We start from the raw sequence: 23,508 nt of genomic DNA, 5'->3' as shown, positions 1-23,508 counted from the left end.
GTAGTAGCAAGCAGGCCAGAGAGGAGGTAAAGTAGGGAAGAAAAGCTGATTTAAAAACCCTGAAGATATTGAAAGCTATGAGACTGCTGCAATGCTGTCATGAGGGGGCACATGAAAGAGGAGGCATGCAAGCATGGATTTTAGGTGAAAATCACATTTTTCAGTATATTAGGACTTACTTAGCCAAATTGCAAAGGAAAACTCAACAAATTGTGGCTTCTTTTTTTTTTTTTTAAGATTTTATTTATTTATTTGACAGAGTGAGACAGTGAGAGAGGGAACACAAGCATGGGGAGTGGGAGAGGGAGAAGCAGGCTTCCCGCGAAGCAGGGAGCCCGATGTGGGGCTCGATCCCAGGACTCTGGGATCATGACCTAAGCCGAAGGCAGACGCTTAATGACTGAGCCACCCAGGCGCCCCTTATGAAGAAGAAGAAATCAACGGTCGCAGCAGAAGTAGAGCAAATAAATGGTAGAAATTGTTGGAAGTTGAACTTCACCTCTTTGTGACAGTGGCATGAGAACATAGGGTGTGTTTAGCAAAAATCACAAGCATTCAGAATAAACTGGTGGGTACACAGAAAGGATTTAGTGATGTTAGTGAGTGTAACTGGAAAGTCCTTTCTTATTTGGTGGAGGCTTATTAATACCTATGACATTTCAACTAATCATAATCAAATCTAAGTAGACTTTAGTATTTCATGTTTCGGACATGGTGTCAAGAGTTTATATTTATTCAGAGTTATATCTGACCTGATTCTGTTCTTTGCACTTAGCCAAAGTGCAAAAGGTTAATACCTTTTTTTTCCTGCATATCAAGGCATGACACACCTTTCTACACATGTGTTATGGTCACAAGTGTAGAAAATAGTTGGTGCCTGAGATGGATAATGATCTTATGGTTAGTCATTCTGACAACTCCTTTAAAGTTAAATTTTTGAGCAATTAGCTACCTCAAACAAAACAACAAAAACAAAAACAAAAAAGGACTTTTAAAGTATTTTATCACCTTCTCAGCTCAAACAGTAGTGCTGGAAAATGATACCCAGCTTTCACGTGCTTCTGACAAAGATGTCCGAAGTCAGCCATGTCTGGGGACTGAAATTCGGAAGTGACTTCTTTATCAAAGATCAGGATGAATTGTATGCTGGTGAATGAGTCAAAGCCAGTTAGGAGAGCTGCCTGTTTTTATCAATAAGAAGCTTTGCTAATATAGTAACGGTGAACATCTCCTTTTGACACTGATGTATGGGCCAGGGCTTATCATGTTAGAAAATAGATGGGTGGTTTGATTTGTTCTGTGGCCTGATGCTAGAATCCTTATGGTAAAGAAGAACATGCTCTGTAATTGTTAATTATCCAAATATTATGGGCCTTGTAAAGCTTGATTATTGTGAATAATTCCCGTTTTTAGCAAGTTTGCTATTACATGTTTCATATCTCATGCAAAAATACTCCTGGAATGTGTTATTTTTAATTAATAACTGTAAGTATTTGATTTGCTGTTGTTGAGGAAGTGCTTTTTCTCAGTATAAGCAGTTAATCATTTGTTTTCCATGACAGCTAAGAACCATAATTTCATCTAATATAAGGACACTTTTCACATTTTAACATGTCTGAAATCAAGATATGTTTTATATAGGATGGCATCATAGATTCAATAAAATATGGTATTCTTGATTCAACTAAGTAAACCTCAGGGACACTAAAGTAGTATAATAAATATAAATGCAGTGTAATACTATTTCAGAGCCGTAAGTAAGTTGGTACTGTGGTCTTAATACTTTAAAAAGTATTAAGTATTTTATTTATAATACTTTATTAAAGTAAAGTATTTTACTTTGAAATACTTTAAAAAGCAATACTTTAAAACTTTAAATATTCAGGGGCGCCTGGGTGCCTCAGTGGCTAAGCGTCTGCCTTCGGCTCAGATCATGATCCCAGGGTCCTGGGATCCAGCCCCACCTCGGGCTCCCTGCCCGGTGGGAAGCCTGCTTCTCCCTCTCCCAATCCCCCTGCTTGTGTTCCCTCTCTCGCTGTGTCTCTGTCAAATTAAAAAAAAAAAAAAAAAACTTTAAATATTCATACATTTTTTTACCCAGAAACTCCACTTCTAGGAATTTATTTTATACAAATACCTACGTATGTGCACAAAGATGTATATGCAAATATCATTGTTGTAATATCATTCATAATAAAACAGTGGTTAAATAATTTGTAACAGATCCACACAATGGAACTGTATGAAAGTTGATTTTCAAATTCTGTGAAGGCTCATAGAAAAGCAATGAGGTAGATTTTTTTGTGCAGATATGGAGAGATGTACTGTGTGTGTGTGTGTATATATCTATATATATATTTTAAGATTTATTCATTTCAGAGGGAGAAGTGGGATTAGTTCTGAGAAGAGCTGGATCTGGGGAAAATTTTCACTTCAGCATTCTATGTGCTTACATCTTTTTAATTTTTAAAGATTTTATTTATTTATTTGACAGAGCTAGCACAAGTAGGGGGAGCAGCAGAGGGAGAGGGAGAAGCAGGCTCTCCGCTGAGCAGGGAGCCCGAAGTGGGACTCGATCCCAGGCCCCTGGGATCATGACCTGAGCTGAAGGCAGATGCTTAACTGACTGAGCCACTCAAGCGCCCCTGCTTACATCTTTTTCCAATATGTATATTAATTTTTTTCCAGTTTTTTAAAATTGTGGTAAAATACAAAATACATATAATATAAAATGTATTTATATTATTTTTAAACAAAAAAAATAGCAGATAGGTTTTTTCCTTTCTTTTATTGAGGTATAATTGACATATTACATTAGGTCAGATGTACAACACAATGGTTCGATATTGTAAAATGATCACCACAATAAGTCCACCACCACGCATAGTTACAAAAAATTTTTTTTCTTGGGGTGAGGACTCAAGATTTATTCTCTTAGGGGCACCTGGGTGGCTCAGTTGGTTAAGCATCTGATTCTTGATTTTGATTCAGGTCGTGATCTCAGGGTTGTGGGATTGAGCCCTCCGTTGGGCTCTGTGCTCAGTGGGGAGTTTGCTTGAGATTCTCTCTCTGTCCCTCTGCCCCTCTCCCTGCTCTCTCTTCCTAAATAAATAAATTAAATCTTTTAAAAAAAGATTTATTCTCTTAGCAACTTTCAGATGTACAATACAGTATTATTAACTATAGCCACCATGCTGTACATTCCATCCCCATGACTTAATTATTTTATAACTGGAAGTTTGTAAAAGAGTTTTAAAAATGATAGCCCTGGATAAATGATTTAAAGCCTTAAATCAGTTACTGTTCTTAATGATTTTTACTCTTAAGTATGGATTCTTCCAACATAATACCGGGAGCTAAATGGAACAGTAACTCCCTCTGTCACCCTAATTGAGAACTTTATTTCTGTGTCCAAATCTGATCTCTGATATGGTGGCATTTGCTAAGGTAGCTGCCACGGATACACCAGGACCATTTTATTTCTATATTAACATGCTTCCTTGTGCCAAGGAAAGTAAATTGAGTTTATTTCAGTTCAGCAAGAATTTATTGTAGACCTCCTATGAGTTGAGCACAATTTAGATGCTAGAGAAACACAGAAATACAAGAATCTGTTGTTAAACCCAGGAACCCTTTATACAAGGTAGAGGCAGGATAGACGAGGGGGTGACAGGGAAAGGAGCCTGGGAACTGGGCACTGTCGAGGGCAGGCTTCGTGGAGGTGTTGAAGGATGAGTAGCTGTTTGCTATATAGATATTCCAGGCTAACGATACATTATCTGTATAGGGGAATGTGAAATGCAAATTAAATTTCATTTAAATTTAAACTAAATTAAAATTTCACTCTCCATCCCCACTAGCCCACAGCGTGGTGCCAAAATTAATGTGATATCCTAATGTTCCAGAACTTAATAGTTGCTACCTCTACCATAATTAAAAATGTTGAAGTGGTTCGTACCTTAGAAATTGGTAAAAATGGCGTGATTACTTGATGGCTTGCAGGTAACTCTTAACTGTACTTCTCTGTTTACTGACTCAACCTACCCATGCGTCTGTCTGCCTCTCAGTCTGTCCATTATCTACCTACTTGTATGTCTATCTGTCCATCTATCTATCCATTCATCCATCCTAGCAGGTAAGGGCACTTAGAGTCTGTTCTGCCCCATAGATGTACTTAAGCCCATCTATGGCACTTACGCATCATGTCTTAACCACTTCATAAAAACAAGCCAAAAATAGGAGCAGCTACTTTAAAACTGTAAAATAACATTTTTCACTTATCTCTTGGGGAAAAATGAAAAAAATGGTTCAGTGTTGTCCATAGATGTAGGGAAATGGACACTCTCATACCTTGTTGGTAGAAGTGTTACTAATGAGATTGGATCTTTTGAATATGTTTTTTTTTTTTTTTTAAGATTTTTTTTTTATTTATTTGAGAGAGAGAGTGAGAGAGAGAGCGCAAGAGGGGGTAGGGTTAGAGGGAGAAGCAGACTCCCCGCCGAGCAGGGAGCCCGATGCGGGACTCGATCCCGGGACTCCGGGATCATGACCTGAGCCGAAGGCAGTCGCTTAACCAACTGAGCCACCCAGGCGCCCTCTTTTGAATATGTTTATTGACCCTTTATGTTTATTCTATAAACTACCTGTCCAATGCCTAAGCCTATTTTATTAAGGTTAAGCTGTTGATCTTTTAAAAAATTTATTTGCAAGAATTTTTTTTAATCTTAACGGTGCTAACATTTAAATTGTACTAGAGGTATTAATGCAAGTAGACAAGAGAAATCAACTAGACGTATAAGAATTAGAAAAGAAAAAGTATAACTGTATTTGTACTTGGTATGATGTTTATTTAGAAAACCAAGAGAGTCAATGGCAAAATTAATCTAATGAAATAATTTAGTCAGGTAGCAAGATATAAAATTAGTACAGAAATCAGTGGCCTTCATGTATGCAACCAATAACCAGTTAAAAGATACAATGGTAGAGCAAATTTCATTTACAGAAGCAATAGAAAAGATAAGACCTATTTAGGAAAAACATAAGAAATGTGTAAAGCCTTTAGGAAGGAAACTTTAAAACACCCTGAAAGATACAAAGTAGACATAATAAATGGAAAAGCATCCCTTATTCTTTGATAGGATAATTCAGCATGACAAAGATGGCAGGACTCCCTAAATTAGTTTATAAATTTAATCCAGTCCCAGTAACACTATCAAATTTATCTGTGGAGCTAGAAAACATGTTTTTGAAATTCATTTGGGAAAATAAATATGTAAGAATAGCTAGGAAACACTGAGAAAGAAAACCTATGAAGAGTGACTATACCGACTAGATATTAAAGCATACTCTATAAAATAGTGCGGTATGGCACACAAAGTGGCAGACAGACCATTGAAATAGAATAACAGGTGCAGAAATAGACCAAAGTACCTCTGGGATTTAGTGTATAATAAAGATAGCCTTGGGGGCGCCTGGGTGGCTCAGTCGTTAAGCGTCTGCCTTTGGCTCAGGTCATGATCCCGGGGTCCTAGGATCGAGCCCCACATCGTGCTCCCTGCTCCACAGGAAGCCTGCTTCTCCCTCTCCCAATCCCCCTGCTTGTGTTCCCTCTCTCGCTGTGTCTCTCTCTGTCAAGTAAATAAAATTTAAAAAATAAATAAAAAATAAAGATAGCATTGTAAATCATTGGGTCAGAAATGTGCTTTTTAATAAATTGGTGCTAGGACAGCTGGAAAAATAGAAAGTAAATCCATTCCTCACACCATATGCCAGCAAAAACTTCAAATGGATCAGAGATCTACATTTAAAAAAAAAAAAAGGTAAGTACTGAAAGAAAACAATTTTTCTATAATGTGGGCTTATAGAAAACCTTATGGGAGGAAGGCTTTCTGAGACTCAAAATCCAGATGTGATGAGACTACATACAAATGTTTTTACTGTGGTAAAAAATACATAAATTTACCCTCTTGAACAATTTTAAGTGTACGTTTCAGTATTAACTATGTGCATATTGTTACATAATAACTGTCTAGAACTCTTTGATCTTATACTTAATGACAATTCCCTGTTTCCCTCTCCCTCAGTCTCTGCCAACCACCTTTGTACTTTCTACATCTAAGAATTTGAGTACTTTAGGTATCTTTTGTAAGGAGAACCAAGCAGTATTTTGTTTTTTGGTGATTGTTTTATTCCACTTAGCATAATGTCCTCAAGGATCATCCATGTTGTAGCATATGATAGGATTTCCTTCTTTTTTAAGGTTGAATAATAGTCCATTGTATATACATATACCATTTTCTTTATACATTCATTCATTCATGGACATTTAGGTTGCTTCCATGTCTTGGGTATTATAAATAATGCTGCATTGAACATTTGTGTGCAAATATCTCTTTGAGATCCTGCTTTCAGCTCTTTTGGATATATACCTAAGAGTGGGATTGCTAGATCATATGATAGTTCTATTTTTCATTTTTTGAGGAACCTGCCATACTGTTTCCATAGCAGCTGCACCATTTCACAGTCCCACCAACAGTGCACAAGGATTCTAATTTCTCCACATCCTCACCAACACTTGCTCTTTTCTTTTCTTTTTTCCCCTCTCCCTTTCCCTCTCCCCTCCCCTTTCTCTTCCCCTTCCCCTATTCCTTTTCCTTTCCTTTCCTGTGGCTATCCTAATTGGTGTGAAGTGATATGCCATTGTGGTTTTGATTTGCATTTCCCTGATGATTAGTTATGTTGCGCATCTTTTCATACGATTGTTGTCCATTTGTTTATCTTCTTTGGAGAATGTCTACTTGAGTCCCTTGGCCATTTTAAAATTGGGTTACTTGGGGCGCCTGGGTGGCTCAGTCGTTAAGCATCTGCCTTCGGCTCAGGTCATGGTCCCAGGGTCCTGGGATCAAGCCCCACATCGGGCTCCCTGCTCCACGGGAAGCCTGCTTCTCCCTCTCCCACTCCCCCTGCTGTGTTCCCTCTCTTGTTGTCTCTCTCTCTGTCAAATAAATAAATAAAATCTTTATTTTTATTTATTTATTTATTTATTTATTTATTTATTTATTTATTTAAATTTATCTGAGAGAGAGAATGGGAGACAGAGCATGAGAGGGGGAGGATCAGAGGGAGAAGCAGACTCCCCGCTGAGCAGGGAGTCCGATGCGGGACTCGATCCCGGGACTCCAGGATCACGACCTGAGCCGAAGGCAGTTGCTTAACCAACTGAGCCACCCAGGTGCCCTAAATAAAATCTTTAAAAAAAAAAAGTGTTTCTTTTAAAAAAAATAATAAAATAAAATTGGGTTACTTGTTGAGTTGTAGGAATTCTTTATATATTCTGGACATTAATGCCTTATCTAGTATATGGTTTGCAAATATTTTCTCCCATTCTGTAGGTTATCTTTTCACTCTGCTGATTGTTCCTTTTGTTTTGCGGAAGCTTTTTCGTTTGATGTAGTCCCACCTATTTTTGCTTTTCTTGCTTGTGCTTACAGTGTCATATCCAAGAAATTATTATCCATTCCAAGGTTATGAAGCTTTTCCTCTTATGTTTTCTTTTAAGAGTTCTATAGTTTCAGGTCTTACGTGTAGGTTTTTAATTTGAGTTAATTTTTATATATGGTGCAAGATAAGTATCCAACTTCATTCTTTTATATGTGGATATTTCAGTTTCCCTGGCAACATTTGTTGAAGAGACTGTCATTACCAATTGTGCAGTCCTGGCACCCTTGTAAAGGACCCTTTGACCAATTAAACAAGGGTTAGTTTCCGGGCTGTCTGCTTTATTGCATTGGTCTATGTATCTGTCTTAATGCCAGTATTATACTATCTTGCTTACTCTGGCTTTCTGATATGTTTGAAATCTGGAAGTATAAGGCTTCCAGCTTTATTCCTCTTTCTTAAGATTGTTTTGGATATTTGGGGTTCTTTGAGACTTCATATATGTTTTAGGATGTTTTAGGATTTCCTATTTTCCCTATTTCTTCAAAAAGTACTGTTGGATTGTGATAGGTATAGCATTAAATCTATCTAGGTCACTGTGGGTAGTACGGATATTTTAACAATATTAGATCTCCAGTCCATGAACATGGGATATTTTTCCATTTATTTGTGTCTTTAATTTCTTTCAGCAGTGTTTCATAGTGTACAAGTCTTTTGTGTTTTGGTTGTGTTTATTTATAAATATTTTATTCTTTTTTATGCTACTATAAATGAGATTGTTTTCTTGCTTTCCTTTTCAGATGGTTTAATTATTAGTATTGAGAAACAACTGATTTTTGTATCTTGATTTTCTATCCTGCAGTTGTTGAAGTTGCTTATTAGTTCTAACAGTTGTATGTATGTGTAAAATCTTTAGGGTTTCCTACATATAAGATCATGCCATCTGCAAACAGAAACAGTTTTACTTCCTCCTCTCCAGTTTGGATGCCTTTTATTTCTTTTTCTTGCCTAATTACTCTGGCTAGGACATCCAGTTAAATAGAAGTGGTGAGAGCAATCATCCTTGCCTTGTTCCTGATCTTAGAAGGAAGAGCTTTCAGTTTTTCACTGTTGACTATGTGGTTAGTTGTGGGCTTTTCATATATGAATTTTATTATTTTGAGAGAATATCCTTCTATTCCTAGTTTGTTTAATATTCTTATGAAAGTGTGTTGAATTCTGTCAAATGCTTTTTCTGCATCTGTGATGGTCATATGATTTTTGTCCTTCATTGTGTTGATGTAGAGCCTTACATTTATTGATTTTCCTATGATTCAACATATAAATCCCACTCGGCCATGGTATATAGTCCTTTTAATATGCTATTGAATTCAGGTTGTTAGTATTTTGTTCACAATTTTTGCATCAGTATTAATCAGGGATATTGGTGTAGGTTTTTGTTTTGTTTTGTTTTTAAGATTTTATTTATTTATTTGACAGAGAGAGACACAGCGAGAGAGGGAACACAAGCAGGGGGAGTGGAAGAGGGAGAAGCAGGCTTCCCGCGGAGCAGGGAGCCGGATGCGGGGCTTGATCCCAGGACCCTGGGATCATGACCTGAGCTGAAGGCAGACGCTTAATGACTGAGCCACCCAGGCGCCCCTTCTTTTCTTTTTTTAATTGAAGTACAGTTGACATGCAATATTACGTTAGTTTCAGATCTACAACATAGTAATTCAGCAAATCTGTACATTATGCTGTGCGCCCTGCAAGTGTAGCTATTATCTGTCACCATACATTGCTATTACAATACCTTTGATTATATTCCCTGTGCTGTACTTTTTTCCCCATGACTTACTCGTTCCATAAGTAGAAGCTTGTATCTCCCACTTCCCTTTAGCCATTTTGCTCATCTCCCTATTCCCCTCACCTCTGGCAACCATCAGTTTGTTCTCTGTATTTATGGGTCTGTTTCTGCCTTTTTAAAAATCTGCATCTTATTTATTTTAAAAATTCCAGTATGATGGGGCACCTGGGTGGCTCAGTCGTTAAGCGTCTGCCTTTGGCTCAGGTCATGATCCCGGGGTCCTGGGATTGAGCCCTGCATCGGGCTCCCTGCTCAGCGGGGAGCCTGCTTCTCCCTTTCCCACTCCCCCTGCTTGTGTTCCCTCTCTCGCTGTGTCTCTCTCTGTCAAATAAATAAATAAAATCTTTAAAAAAAAAAAATTCCAGTATGATTATCATACGGTGTTTTATTAGTTTCAGGTCACAAAATAGTGATTCAATAATTTTGTACATTACTCAATGCTCACCTTGATAAATATCATCACCACACAACATTATTTCAATATTATGGACTTTCCTATGCTCTACTTTTAATCTCTGTGACTTTTTTATTTTATAGCTGGAAGTTTGTACCTCTTAATGCCCTTTATCTATTTCACCCATCCGCCCCACCCATCTGGCCTCTAGCAACCACCAGTTTGTTAACTGCATTTAAGAGTCAGTTTGAGTTGTGTTTTTGAGTTCATATGGTATCTGTCTTTCTCTGTCTGACTTATTTCACTTGGCATAATACTCTCTAGATTCATCCATGTCATCGCAAATGGCAAGATCTTGTTATTTTTAATGGCCAAGTAATATTCCATTGTGTATTTATACCATATCTTCTTTATTCATTCTATCAGTGGACACTTGAGCTTCTTCTATATCTTGGCTATTATAAATAATGCTGCAATAGCCATCAAAAAATGAAATCTTGCCATTTGCAACAACGAGGATGGAACTAGAGGGTATTATGCTAAGCAAAATAAGTCAATCAGAGAAAGATAAGTATCATATGATCTTACTGATATGAGGAATTTGAGAAACAAGACAGAGGATCATAGGGGAAGGGAGAGAAAAATGAAACAAGATGAAACCAGAGAGGGAGACAAACCATAAGAGACTCTTAATCTCAGGAAACAAACTGAGGGTTGCTGGAGTGGACGGGGGTGGGAGGGATGGTGTGGCTGGGTGATGGACATTGGGGAGGGTATGTGTCATGGTGAGCACTGTGAATTGTGTAAGACTGATGAATCACAGACTTGTACCCCTGAAACAAATAATACATTATATGTTATTTAAAAAAATAATAAATAAATAAATAATGCAGTAAACATAAGGATGCATATGTTTTTGAATTAGCATTTTTGTTTTCTTTGGGTAAATATGCAGTAGTGGAATTACTGGACCATTTGATAGTTCTATTTTTAATTTTTTGAGGAACCTCCATACTCTTTTCCACAGTGGCTGCACCACTTTACATTCCCATTGACAGTGTACCAGGGTTCCTTTTTCTCCACATCTTCACAATACTTGTTATTGTCTTTTTCATTCTAGCCATTCTGACAGGTTTAAGATGAGATCTCATTGTAGTTTTGATTTACATTTCCAGACTCTTTGTTTAGGGTTTATATGAAGGTTCCATTATGTAGGCATTGGCCATTGGTGTTTAGCTCCATCCTCAACCCCTCTCCCCTCCCAAGAGGATGAAGGATGGGACTGAAAGTTCCAAGTTTCTAATCATGGCTTGGTCTTCCTGGTGACCAGCCCCAATCCTGAGGCTGTCAAGGACGCTACCAAGAGTTGCCTAATTCGAACAGAAGACACTCCTGTCACCCAGGAAATTACAAGGGTTTTAAGAGCTCAGTGTCAGGAAATGGGGCAGAGACCAACTGTATATTTCTTATTATGTCACATAATGTTTAATCTGCAACATTGAGAGGGACCTATGGAATATGAAAAACAAATTAACCTAGCTATATTACCCAGTGGAATAATATAACCACCAAAGGGGAAGGGGTGAGAACTATTCCAAATAGCTTTTGAACACAGTACTTTGACTCAGTGTAAAGACAAAAAGAAATACAAACAAATACTGAACCTCTAGTTAGACTTATTTTTCATAGTAATATGGGATAGTAATTTTGAAACTACTTTGTGTATTGTACGATTGAGTGAATGAATAAAATATATTGAGGATTTTGTGAACCAGGTTTCTTACTGTTAGAGAAGGGAGTTACAAGTGGAAAAGGGGAAGGTTGAATGAATTCTGTGGTGTTGAAATGGAATTAGAGTTATTAATATGAATTTATGGTTTTTAATATTGATGTAGATATATGTGTGTGAGTATTTTCACATTTATATTCCTTTATCCAATGAAAGGGCTTAGAAGAAAGATACCCCAATTGCACTGAGCACTCCTACTTTTAAGATCTTGGTTTCTAAATACCATTCTCCACTAAGAGGAGCCAAGGCTCCTTAGAGAAATGTCTAATTCTAGTGCTGGAACAGGGAACATACCTGGAATATCTTAGACCAGAAAAGAGCTACTGCTCAAAATGATGGGAATACGTCTAAAGGACATAAGAGCCAGTTTGATTTGGCCTAATTGGTCAAATTTGGGGTAATAGGACCATCAAAATAAGTAATGATAGTAACAGTAGCCATGGAATAAAATGAGAATCGATAGGTCTGTATTGATATAAATAAATTGGGGGAGAAAGGGATGCTTCTTCTTATAATAGAAAAACCAACTAATAAATACAGAAGTAATGATGGAGTTATAAAATCAATATTTTGGGGGCACCTGGGTGGCTCAATCAGTTAAGCATCTGCCTTCGGCTCAGGTCATGATCCCTGGGATGGAGCCCCAAGTCCAGGCTCCCTGCTCAGTGGGAAGCCTGCTTCTCTCTTTCCTCCTTGCTCGCGCTCTATCTCTCTCTCTCTCTCAAATAAATAATTTAAAAAATCTTTAAAAAATAAAATCAACATTTTGTAGCCATTATTATAATGATTGATTCAGCCAAGAATCATCAATGGATTCTGAAACTAATAGGTGAAAGTTTAATGAAATATGTAACAGTTACATCATCTCAAAAGCATTCACCCATAAATAATTTATTAATTACATAAAGGGAAGAATAGTAACTTTGCAATGGATTACTTTAGTAGACACCATCTTAACCAAGTAATCAGAGTTACTATCACCAGTAATGGGGCAGATGCTTCCTGACATAATGTTTCAAGAAGACATTACTTCTGTGGTATTCCTTCCAAAATGCAGGAATATGAGGGATCTAATTATGAAGGATATCAAGCCAAAATTAAGGGACATTGTACAATATAATTAGTCTGTACAATAATGTCAAGGTAATAAAAGACAAAAGTTGGGAAATTGTTCCAGATTATAGGATAATAGATGTGACAAGTAAATGTAATGTGTGATTCTATATTAGGTCTCAGATCAGGAACAAAGGAGGAAAAACTATAAAGGGCATTATTGAGAGATAGTAGGCTAAGTTGGAATATGGGTTGTGGGTTACATAATAGTTTGTATCAATTTTTAATTTTTGCATTTTGATAAATGTACTGTGGTTATATAAGAGTAAAATCCTTGTTCTTAGGAAATACATCTCAGCAATTTTTGGAATTAATCCTACAGAAACAGGATTAGACGTGTACTAAGGTGAAAATACTGAATTATTCTTGCTGTGAATAGTTGCTATGAATAGTAGCAAAACTTTGGAAACAAAGTTGCTTAAATAAATTATGGCATAGACATATAGTGAAATTCTATGCAGCCCTTTAAAATTATGTTGTAAGTCTATATTTACACAGAAAGATATTTCTGGTTATATTAGCGAAGGTTTTTTTGTTGTTGCATGAAACAGGCTAGCTCAGGTTACCTTAAATAGCTGGGGTAAGTCATAGAAGCAGAGAACAGTTGAGAAATCCCTAGAAAAAGGAGAGACAGCTTTGGGGGTCTCAACCCTGAAGTTCAAGAACTTTCCTTCTTTGTAGGGCATTATCTTTAAAGTGACTCAGTTCTAGGACCTGTGTTTTCTTGATTCAGTTTAAATTCCCCCTACCCTAATAAAAGGATCTGATTGGTCCACCTCTTATAAGGGGTGCCTTTACATAGCATAGACAGGCTTCTAAGGATAGTTTGCATGTCCCCTGACTGGGCCCATTCCTGAGAGGATGAAATTCTTGTGAACTAGAAAGCAACTTCAGTTGTTATCTACCTTCATAGGATTTTGCAGAAATGTAGAGGGCATTTTATGGTGGGAGTGGAGAATCTCAAGTTCTGTCTGGATATGTTAATTTTGAGACTCCATTTAGACTTCAAGGGGAGAACTGAATTCTCTTGTGGCCAAAGTGGCAAACAAGTACCATCAGCCCTTATATTTTTTCTAGATCAGAATCAGCCCTTCTGTTTCTGTGGTGTAGAACTGACGTGTCTCAACCCCTTTCAGATAGTTAAGTAGATCATAAGCGTCTTTTCCTGAAGAATAGTGAGTGTCCTCCAGGCACCTGCACAACACTCATTCCATTCAGCGGTGGGGTTCCCTGCCTGGCACGGGTGCGTGTTAGATGCCCTACCCTCTCCCCACCCCTGCCCCCCCGTCTTGTTCGGTGTCTGAAGCAGTCACATAATCATTCTGGGTTTCTTTTTCCTTCTTTGTAAAACTATCCTTGACTTCTTCTTTTGTCTCCTCTCTTTCATTTTTATTTTTAATTGTTACAACACAAAGTATAAGTAAAAATCACCTAAACATCCCTTTTTCAACAACTGAGGCAGTGATAGTTCAGCTCACAGAAGTAAACACTTTAAGAACCAGGAGCTAATAAATGCAAATGTTTAATCTTTCAGATATCCATACAGAAGCAGTTCAAGCCGCACTGGCAAAGCATAAAGAACAGAAAATGGCTCTGCCCATGCCAACCAAAAGGCGGTCCACATTCGTCCAGTCTCCTGCAGATGCCTGCACACCTCCTGGTAGGTCTATCAGAACCTCTCTCGGACAGTTACTCCTTTGATGTTCCTGAAATAAGCTCGGCTTTTTCCTTTCTGAGGTAGGAGCTGGAACTCTCCTCATCATCCCAGGTGTATAAGAGTACACACAGAAGGTGGCAGGTGTCGATAGTTACGTTGTAAATGACATACAAAAAGAGGTCTTAAGAGTAAAGCTTTTTTTTTTTAATGTCCTTCTGAATTTCCGGCATTTCCTTGATGTAACCCCCGAACTCATGTAGTCATAAATAAACACAGGCCAAAGCTTAGGGCCTAAAAAAATCCTTCTGTGGTTTAATAGCTATTTTCGTTGACATCTAAAATATGACCCATAGTCATACATTTCTTTAACAAATTTGTACTCCTATATCAGATGCTTTGTCTCTACAGATAAGTGCATTTGGGACAAAATTTTATGTGTCATTAAAGACAATGTGAGAGCAGTCATGCAAAGTTTTAATTGATCTGAAAAACATATGTAAGTGTATTTGTGTATGTGTTAATATATTTTGTATACATTTATATATTTTTAAGAACCCACTTTTTATAATGGGTTCATGAGATCAGCGAGAACTAAGTGTCTCCACCCCATTCTCATTCCCCAGACTTGGAATCTATAACCCTGCTAAAGTAAATTTAGGAGTTTTAACTTGCTATTTGAGAAACAACTGGAACAACTTTAAGTTGTGTTGTCTATTTAGAATCTTTCCCAAAGTTCCTAAAAACCTTAAAATTTTTAAGTGAAATCCCAGACAAGATCTCCATGTAGGCCTCTGAGATTAAACATAATAAATCTATTTCAGAGCCTCAATGTAGTATCTGTCTACTGTCCTCTTACTGGTAATGAAATCTTTAGGGAAACATTTTTTCCCTGTAGTTTTGGTCTAAAGGACTTACCATATCTTTGGGGAGAAGGTTACATTGTCGTGATTGACTTTGATTCACAGCTCTCAAGTTGAGCTATTTACACTGATCCTGTTCCCTGGTCTGGGTTCATATTAATAGTTTTCTCCTAGGTTTTGGCTAACTTCTCAGAGCATTTGGGTGTGCTGAGGGCTCATTAACTGTGTGTGCTTTTTTTTCTTTACATCTGTGGTGTCAATATGTTTGAAAGAGAAATAGCTTTGTGGCTTCAAGTGTTTCTCAAAATGTAACACAGGATACCTCTAGCAGACCTTCACAATAAGACATTTTGTGTCTGTAATGGTGCATACTTCCAGCCCATTCATTCAAAATCTTGGATAGTTTCCCTTCCACATTGGTATAGCACCAGTGGGTCCTGGTGGACAAAGGGGGCTCTCAGTTTAGTAGCTATTCCTTGTTGGCAGATTCTGCTGCAGCGCGGCTGAGGGTTCAATTGTAATAAATGGCAAAGGGTAGGGAGCAACATGACAGGCAGTTCTTAGAAACAATCCTCTCCATAGCTGTATTAAAGAAATGCAGTTTCAGAGTAAATAGTCTGCTCTCATGGCCTCGGGTTAAATGTGAGAGTGCAGCAAAGGATCTTGAGAATGCTCAGAAGGAATGGAAACCTTTTTTATCCCCTTACAAAAGTCACTGCCTGAGGGGAATTTACCAACTCCAGAAACAAGTCATGGCTATTCATTGCTGAATGAGACCACAGTCCTTTGGAATTCACTACAGTCTTCTGGATCTCTAAACACTAATGTTCTACTCTGTCTACAGCCTTAAAGATGTGGCATAACTTTCCTGATCACCTTATGTGTCTTGATAATTTCATGATTATAAAGATATAAAGGTCTCTCCTAAGACCTTTATTCAGCAGAGCAGAGTAATAAAAAGGTTTCCCATCCATTTATCTCCAGATCCAGGGATCTCTGAATAGCATATGAGAAACCTTACTGTACTGTCAGGGACATGAACGTTGTCAAACAGAAGAGGAATTCTCCCATCATGAAGAAATGTTGAGCGCACCCTACAGAGTGATTTCTCACATGGCCCCCACATGGAGCTAGATCTTGATGCTCTCATTCTGCAGTTACGCACATGCCCGTGTCTAGCGTGATGTGGTGTGGAAGAACTGTACCATAAGGCCTCCATCAGTACTTTTTGTTTTAGGGAATGGAATTTGCTGTCCCCATGTTAGGATTCAGATTTCATTCTCTCCAAGCTTCTGAGAGCCACTGCTGAGAGACTTGGCTGTCTCCTGTTCCTATTGCAATTTAATCCGATGTCACTGGCTCCCTCTAACCCAGGGATGGCAGGTAGGGTTTATCTCACGTATTTCCTCTGATAGCCCCTGAAACACTGAAGTTCAGAAGAATGCTGAGGCTGCCCTCAGGGTTGGGGAGGTGGAAGAGGATGGACATTAATTATTGCTGGTGATGGGCGTTTTTGTTTTTTTTTTAAAGACTTTAGGAAGTTCTGGGCAACTATAAAAATGACGTTGCCTTGGCACTCTTTCTAGAAAAGTTGTACTACCCTTGCAGAGCAAAACCAGCCTCAGATTTCATAGTAATTTAGTCGTGTTGCCCTTTGTGCGCTGTGTGAGCAGTCACGCCACCCCCACAAAGTGGGTTTGCTGTAAGGTGCGCACTGTGAACATGCTGTCCTGTGGGAGCCCAGCACCTGGGATCCCTGCGAGAGTGCACGAGCCACCGGGCTTCTTTGGGAGGCATCCAACATATAACTGTTGGAATTGCTGAACCGATGAAATTTTAGAGATATTTTGGGAAGGATTTAATAAAAGGATTTTGTAAGTAGAATATGCCATAAATCTTGGCCTTATTCATAGTATTATATGGAATGGAAAATACGATAAATAGTTGGCATGGGAAATAATTGGCCTTTGTTCTTCTATCATTCACAAATAATAAAATAGCAGTCAACCTAAAATTTGCTTATTGATATGTACACTTATTTCTGTCTTATGGACTGGAAAATTTAAATTCTCCATGTTGGTAGCAAACTACGGTTCTTTTAGTGCCTGTGGCCTTTTTCAGAGTCTTTTAGACTGCTTGAATTACTGCCATCCAGTTCCCTTTATGTGCTGAAATCATTTACTAATGTCATGAGGCAATTACCTCAGCTCTTTCTTTGTAGGGGTTCTTTGTGTAATGCTCTTTCTCATTCATACGGATAAACACAATGCAAAAACTGCAGCATACATTGTTTTCCCCTCTAAATTTTTTCTCCACCCTTGTGGACTTACCCTGTGCTGCATTCTAAGGGTACTTGGATGACCAAACAGACCACAGAATGACCCCAAAACACAGTAAGCTATTTCAGCTGGCTTGGGTAGAATGAATTTAGACATCTGTCCCACACAGGGCCCTGCTTGAAAGTGACTACAGAAGTAATTCATGGGACCAGACAAGGAGAAATTTACCTCTCTGCATTTCTCTATATGATAGTGATGCCCATGAACAGACTTGGGATATTGTTATATCCTTCTAACATACTTTAATAATGCTTTATAGAATTACAGTACATTACAGTACAAAAGGGACTTTCACGTGGCTTTCACAATGGCTGCCCTGCCTCATTTGCTCCTCATAGCCACTCTGACATAGAAAGGGCAGATTTCTGTAGAGATGAGGAAACAAACAGGTTCGTAGTCACTAAGGGATTCGCCCCAGGTCAAGCAGCACAATTATGTATCAGACTCAAGTCTTCTTGATTTTGTTTTTTTACTCTACCAAAGTATCATGTTTGGGAGATCGTTTTTACTTAATTGATACTCAGTTTCCTTAGAATAATGGGTATTATTCTAAGCAAATTGAATAGCTCTTGCCTTCTGAGAGCTTATAGCCCCAAACATTCTAGTTAGTTAATTTAAACTCAAAAGAGAACACTTGTCTGAATTACCAACTTGGGGAGTTTTCCCCAAATATTCCATTTTTATTCTGCAAAATAAACAGAATTGGCAAATCAGACCCCTATAAAATGTGCTCTAATTAATAGACTTGGATCATGTTAATAGCATACTTTAATTTATGGTATGGGTTATGAGCATTGGTCTGCAGTTGCTTGGGAGACCAGTAAATATTCAGTATTCTTTAAGCCAAAACACAATAAAAACCCACTCTGTCAGATTGAATTTGTTTATTCCAATGGCTGATTATAAAATTTAAGGCTTCCAGTAAAACTAATTTCATAGTTACCATTTATTGAGTACCCTCTGTTTACTAGTCAAAGGGCTAAGTGCTTAGCATATATTTTTTCCTTTTTTTTTCTCGACAGTCCCCTATCTCATTTTACAAATGAGAAAACAGGTTTAGAGAAGCTCAATTACTTGCCCAGACTTCTGTTTCTATCTGTGTAGTCAGTTAGATAATCTGAAAATTCTCTCCTAGAACAGGGAAAAGAAAACTTCCCTTTAGAAATGCTAGATAGACTATAATCAGTTTCCTTTTAAATACATACAGGAACAAGAGAGGGAGAGAACAGTCACTGAACATCAGAGTGCTAGATGGTGCTCACTTTCCCTGCCCTGGGGAGCAGGGAGGTAGGAAACAAGGGGCCTAAATTTAATTACTATAAGGATAGAAAAGATAAAACCTTGAACCTACATAAGAAGTTAGAGGTTGGGGGCGCCTGGCTGGCTCAGTCAGTAGAACATGTGACTCTTGATCTTGGGGTTGTGAGTTCGAGCCCCACGGGGGGCGTAGAGCTTACTTAAAAAAAAATAATAAGGTGGGAGGTTGGAAGTGAGATCCCTGGAGGGGCTTACATCTTCAGCAGAAGAGTGAACTAGAAAAAATTAACATGCCAGCAAAAGATGTCAAGAAAGCTTGCCTTGCGCCTGGCCTTGGGATAACAGGGGCTCTGACCTTCCCTAAGAATTTGGGGTCAAGTGGGTTCAAGCTTTGAGTTTCACTGTACTGCCTGGTAAGAACTGACTAACATTAAAAAATGGTCTTTGGGCTGATGGTAACCTTGGGACACAAAGAGTTTCTGCAAGGATACAACCTCAACCCAGGAACTTAGGATTCCCAGGGATAAAGATCCACTGAATTTTGTGAGCAAACAGTCCAAAAATAGAAAACACCATGGGAGAGAATCAATAGAAAAAGAACAACAACAGCAAACAGCAAAATTAGATCCTTAAGAACTGATTTGCCTAAGATCTCTCAGTGGCAGAGCTAAGATCAGAATTCAGAGCAGTCTGACCTAAAAAGCCCATTCTCTAAACCACTTGGCATATTGCCTCTCCTTCTACCATAGTGTCAAGTAAATATTTTGTGGTAAATCTGGAGCTCCAGCAATTGTTGCATGGTTGACCTAACTTTTCAAATAGGTAGTAAGTTAAAAAAAAAAAAAATCTCTTTTCTTACCTCAATATAGTTGACCCAGGAGCAACACAGTTTGAACTGTGTGGGTCCACTTTTATGTGGATTTTTTTACAGTACAGTAAATGTATTGCTCTTCCTTAACGATTTTCTTAATAACATTTTCTTTTCTCTAGCTTACTTTATTGTAAGAATACAGTATATAATACATATAATACATGAAATATGTGTTGAAACAAACCAAAAAAAAAAAAAAAAGAAATACGTGTTGACTATATAATCAGTAAGGCTTCTGGTCAAGAGTAGGCTATTAGTAAAGTTTTGGGTGAGTCAAAAGTTATACGTGGACTTTCCACCATGCATGGGGCCAGTGCATCTAACCCCTGTGTTTGTTCAAGGGGCAACAGTATTATTTGTAATATTAATTGATTTTGTGAACTGTTTTTTCATAGACATGGGAAAATACCTAGAAAAACAGTGTTCGGAGGTCCCTTATAGGTACAGCGACCCTGGAGTAATTATTGACAGCGAGTACCCCTTCTCAGAAGGGTTCCAATTTGGACAGTCATGGTCAGGCAATTCATGCCAGTCAGAAGTCATTCACCAACTGTCCTACGAGTTGTTTCCTTTTCCTTGTTCTTTGAAGCTCCTATTTCTTGGCCTAGCTTATGTGGTATATTTTGTAGTCATTGTTAGGATAAGATCTTTCTTTCAGTGAATCTTGACCTAGCTACTGTTCTAAGCTGATGTCTGGGCCTGATTGTGGTGTTAGCAGTCAGAACCCAGTGGCAGGCACTGTCTTTCCAGGAGCGTGTCCAGCTGGTACAGTGGCCCTCGGGTAGGGCAGCTGGATGGAGATGTTACCATCCTCTCAGCGAGGTGCCATTTTCACCCCCATAGATCTTTTTAAATTCGTTCTTCTTACAGCTTTATTGAATTATAATCCACGTGCAATAAACATACTTAAAGTATATATTTTGCTAAGTTTTGACATAGCAAAGCTGTGAAACCGTCACCACAATTAAGAAAATGAACATTATCCATCATCCCCCCCCACCAAATTTCCTCATAATCCCTTTGTAATCCTACTTCTCTTCCTCCCCATGATCTGCTTTCTGTCACTATACATTAGTTTGTATTTTCTAGAATTTCATATAAATAGAATCATGTAAATAGAATTGTACTTTTTTTGGGCAAGGGAGGTCTGTCGTATTCTACTTGGCATAATTATTTTGAGATTCATCCATGTTGTGTATATCGGAGGTTCATTCCTCTTTATTGCTGAATAGTAGTCTGTCAAATACATATACCACGATTTCTTTGTCCTTTCAGTTCTTGATGGACATTTGGGTGCTTTCCAGTTTTTACCTGTTACAAATAAAGCTGCTATGAACATTCACATACAAGTCCTTGTATATTTTCATTTCTCTTGGGTAGATAACCGAGGAGTAGATTGGATGGATTATGCCATTAGTAGGTGGAATGGGTAGGTGTTTAAACTTTTCAAATAAACATTTTTAGGTATCATAGATCTGTTTTCTGCCAAGAAGAAGGAAGTCATTTCCACTCATGGCTAACAACTAAAAGTGCTACAACAGTTAAAGGCAGTAAATTCAGGACTTTCCTTCCCTTAAAATCAACAAGCTAATTGTTACGTGTTTTCTAATTGGTTATAAATGAATTTTAGGCTTCTGGTTATCAGTATAAAATGGTGCCATGTTAAAAATCACACCGGCTATAAACTGAAGGGCAAACCATGTTTTAAAAATCGTTTTCTCTTCTGTAGGACCTATGGTATTCATCTTACATAAAAGTAGAGTTGGCAAGGAACTTGATGGATAAGAGTTGTGAGTTCATGTTCAACCGGAGCAGAATCAGTGGGAAAATAACTTTATTACTATTAAATCTTGCCCAGATTTCTTCTAATCCACAGCAGTTTCCTGGGTGATAGCTATTTGACAAACCCAAAAAACTACCAAATAAACATATAAATATTTAAGGGAGCTCATTTTTATTTCTTAAAAGATATAATGTTCTGTGTGGTCTTAGTAGGCAATCCGCCGGAAGCTTTGCACAGCCAGTTTTGTGCCGGTGAGCTAACGTAGGGTGGATTATTTGGGGGGGAGAAGGGGGACTAAGTTTACTGGCCACCTGCTATGTGCTGGCACTGCTGGGGGTGCCTTCTGGACGTTGTCTCATTCCGTGGTCTCCTGTTGCAGTTAGCACAAAGACCCTTAGCAGCCCAGTACTATCCACTGGTCCAGCCTCATCTTTCGTCAGTGTAGCATCCTGTGCTTGAGCTAGTCCTATTGCTTTCAGATCTTCCAGTGTGCCTTTTCTGTCCCCTCCCAGCATCCTCGCATGCTGTTCCCTCTCCCTGACTCTTTGCTCCCCCGCCCCCCAGTGGCCCTCAGAACCAATAGCTACTTACCTTTCTGGGCTGCCTGGGTTTAGGGCTCACTTCCTTGGGTGCCTGCACTGTGTAAGACTCTAAGTCCTATTAGAATAGGGACGTATCTTCCTTGTTCACCATTTTATTCCTGCCAACTAGTGTAGCGCTTCGTGGTATTTGTTGAAGGGATGAATGAGCAAACCTTCTCAGATGGATAATTTTATCCCCAAGTCACATAGCTTGTGAGGGGCAGACCCCAGAGTTCAAATGGAAGACAGACACCAAAGCCATGTTTTTTCCAGCCCACAGTTGTAGTCACTAAACACTCAGGAGGACTGGCAGGCAAACAAGGTAATTGAATTGAAACAATACACCTAATTACATAATTGATCCAATATAGAAACATAGTGAAGCCAATTTTCCATAAACCTAATCATGAAAATACTGGTTTTACTATCTCCTGAAAATTGGGTTATTCTGATTTTAGACTTAACACAGTTTAAAATAAATGATCCAGTAAGGACAGCCTGTAAATCCAGTGGAGTTTGTGGGATCCTGAGATGTATGACCCTGAAAGTACTTTGTTCTTAGGGTCAGATTCACCTGTCCCACGCCACCCGCCCAGTCATCTTTTCTTTAGCATGTTTATAAAGACAGAAATCTCTGCCCTCCAAGGTATACCGTTAAAATGTTGGAATATTTTTTGGGAATGATACAAACCTCTTTGCTTGAATAAAAAGCTACAGATGCTGTTATTTTTCTTTCTCTGTATTTTCCTTAAGTCACTCTCCTTTTGCATTATAGATCTCTTTCCCCTTTAAAGAACCTCATCGATGTATCCTTTGGGGTCTGACCACTGTTTACCTTTCCAGCCTCATCTTTTGCCCCTTACACCTCAAAGTCTTTACTCCATTTACATAGAAGTTCTTGAAATCCTTGACTAAGATTGGTGCCCCTCTTGTGAAACCCTTTGCTTACCCTGTTTCTTAGCATCCTTTGTATTCTTGTGAGATAGTCCGTGGGATTGTGTCTCCTGTACTGGACCATAAGCCTTTTTTAGGGCACTGTCTCATAAGAACATATACATCTCAGAATCCCCAGAACCTGACATAGTTTCCAGCACGTATTGTAGTTATGTAGTAGATTGTAAAAATAATTAGTCTTGGGCCTCATATCTCCTTCAATATGAGATAATAAGTTGGAAGTGGTTCAGAGCACGAAGCCAGGATATAGTCATTATTTTAACTTCCTTGCTTGCTCTGGACCTGCAAAATTTGGCTTCTAGGTTAAATTAGTCTTTTGTGGTTCAAATTTCCATTGTGGAGTGCTAGCAGCATTCTAGCCCTGTTATCTCTTTGGCTCTTTGTGTTTTTGTTTTTTTAATTATTTTATTTTTAAGTAATCTCTATACCCAACATAGGGTTTGAACTTACAACCCTGAGATCGAGAGTTGCATGCCCTACGTGAGCCAGCCAGGCAGCCCTCTCTCTGGCTTTTTGAACCAAAGCAGAACGCATACCTACAGTTTCCCCTGAGTTAGAGTGTTCAGCAGGACTAACCACAGAGTGTTTAATTTTTTAAAAAATTGAATGAAATTCAGTCCACAGGCC

General features: G+C 38.4%; 1 protein-coding gene across 4 annotated transcripts in view; it reads left to right on the top strand.

The window, feature by feature from the left end:
• DIP2B (disco interacting protein 2 homolog B) overlaps positions 1 to 23,508 on the top strand; it is a 221,428-nt gene that overhangs the window by 124,561 nt on the left and 73,359 nt on the right. For all 4 annotated transcript variants that reach the window (XM_032420670.1, XM_032420669.1, XM_032420668.1 and 1 more), the window contains exon 4: positions 14,114 to 14,239. In XM_032420670.1, coding sequence (XP_032276561.1) covers positions 14,114 to 14,239 — 126 coding nt within the window. The remainder of the gene's footprint in view (positions 1 to 14,113; positions 14,240 to 23,508) is intronic.

The sequence above is a fragment of the Phoca vitulina genome, unplaced genomic scaffold (genome assembly GCF_004348235.1).
Source record: "Phoca vitulina isolate PV1807 unplaced genomic scaffold, GSC_HSeal_1.0 scaffold23, whole genome shotgun sequence".
Taxonomy (NCBI): Eukaryota; Metazoa; Chordata; class Mammalia; order Carnivora; family Phocidae; genus Phoca; species Phoca vitulina.
Note: the sequence above shows the minus strand (reverse complement) of the source record. Positions and strands in the feature narration are given on the sequence as shown.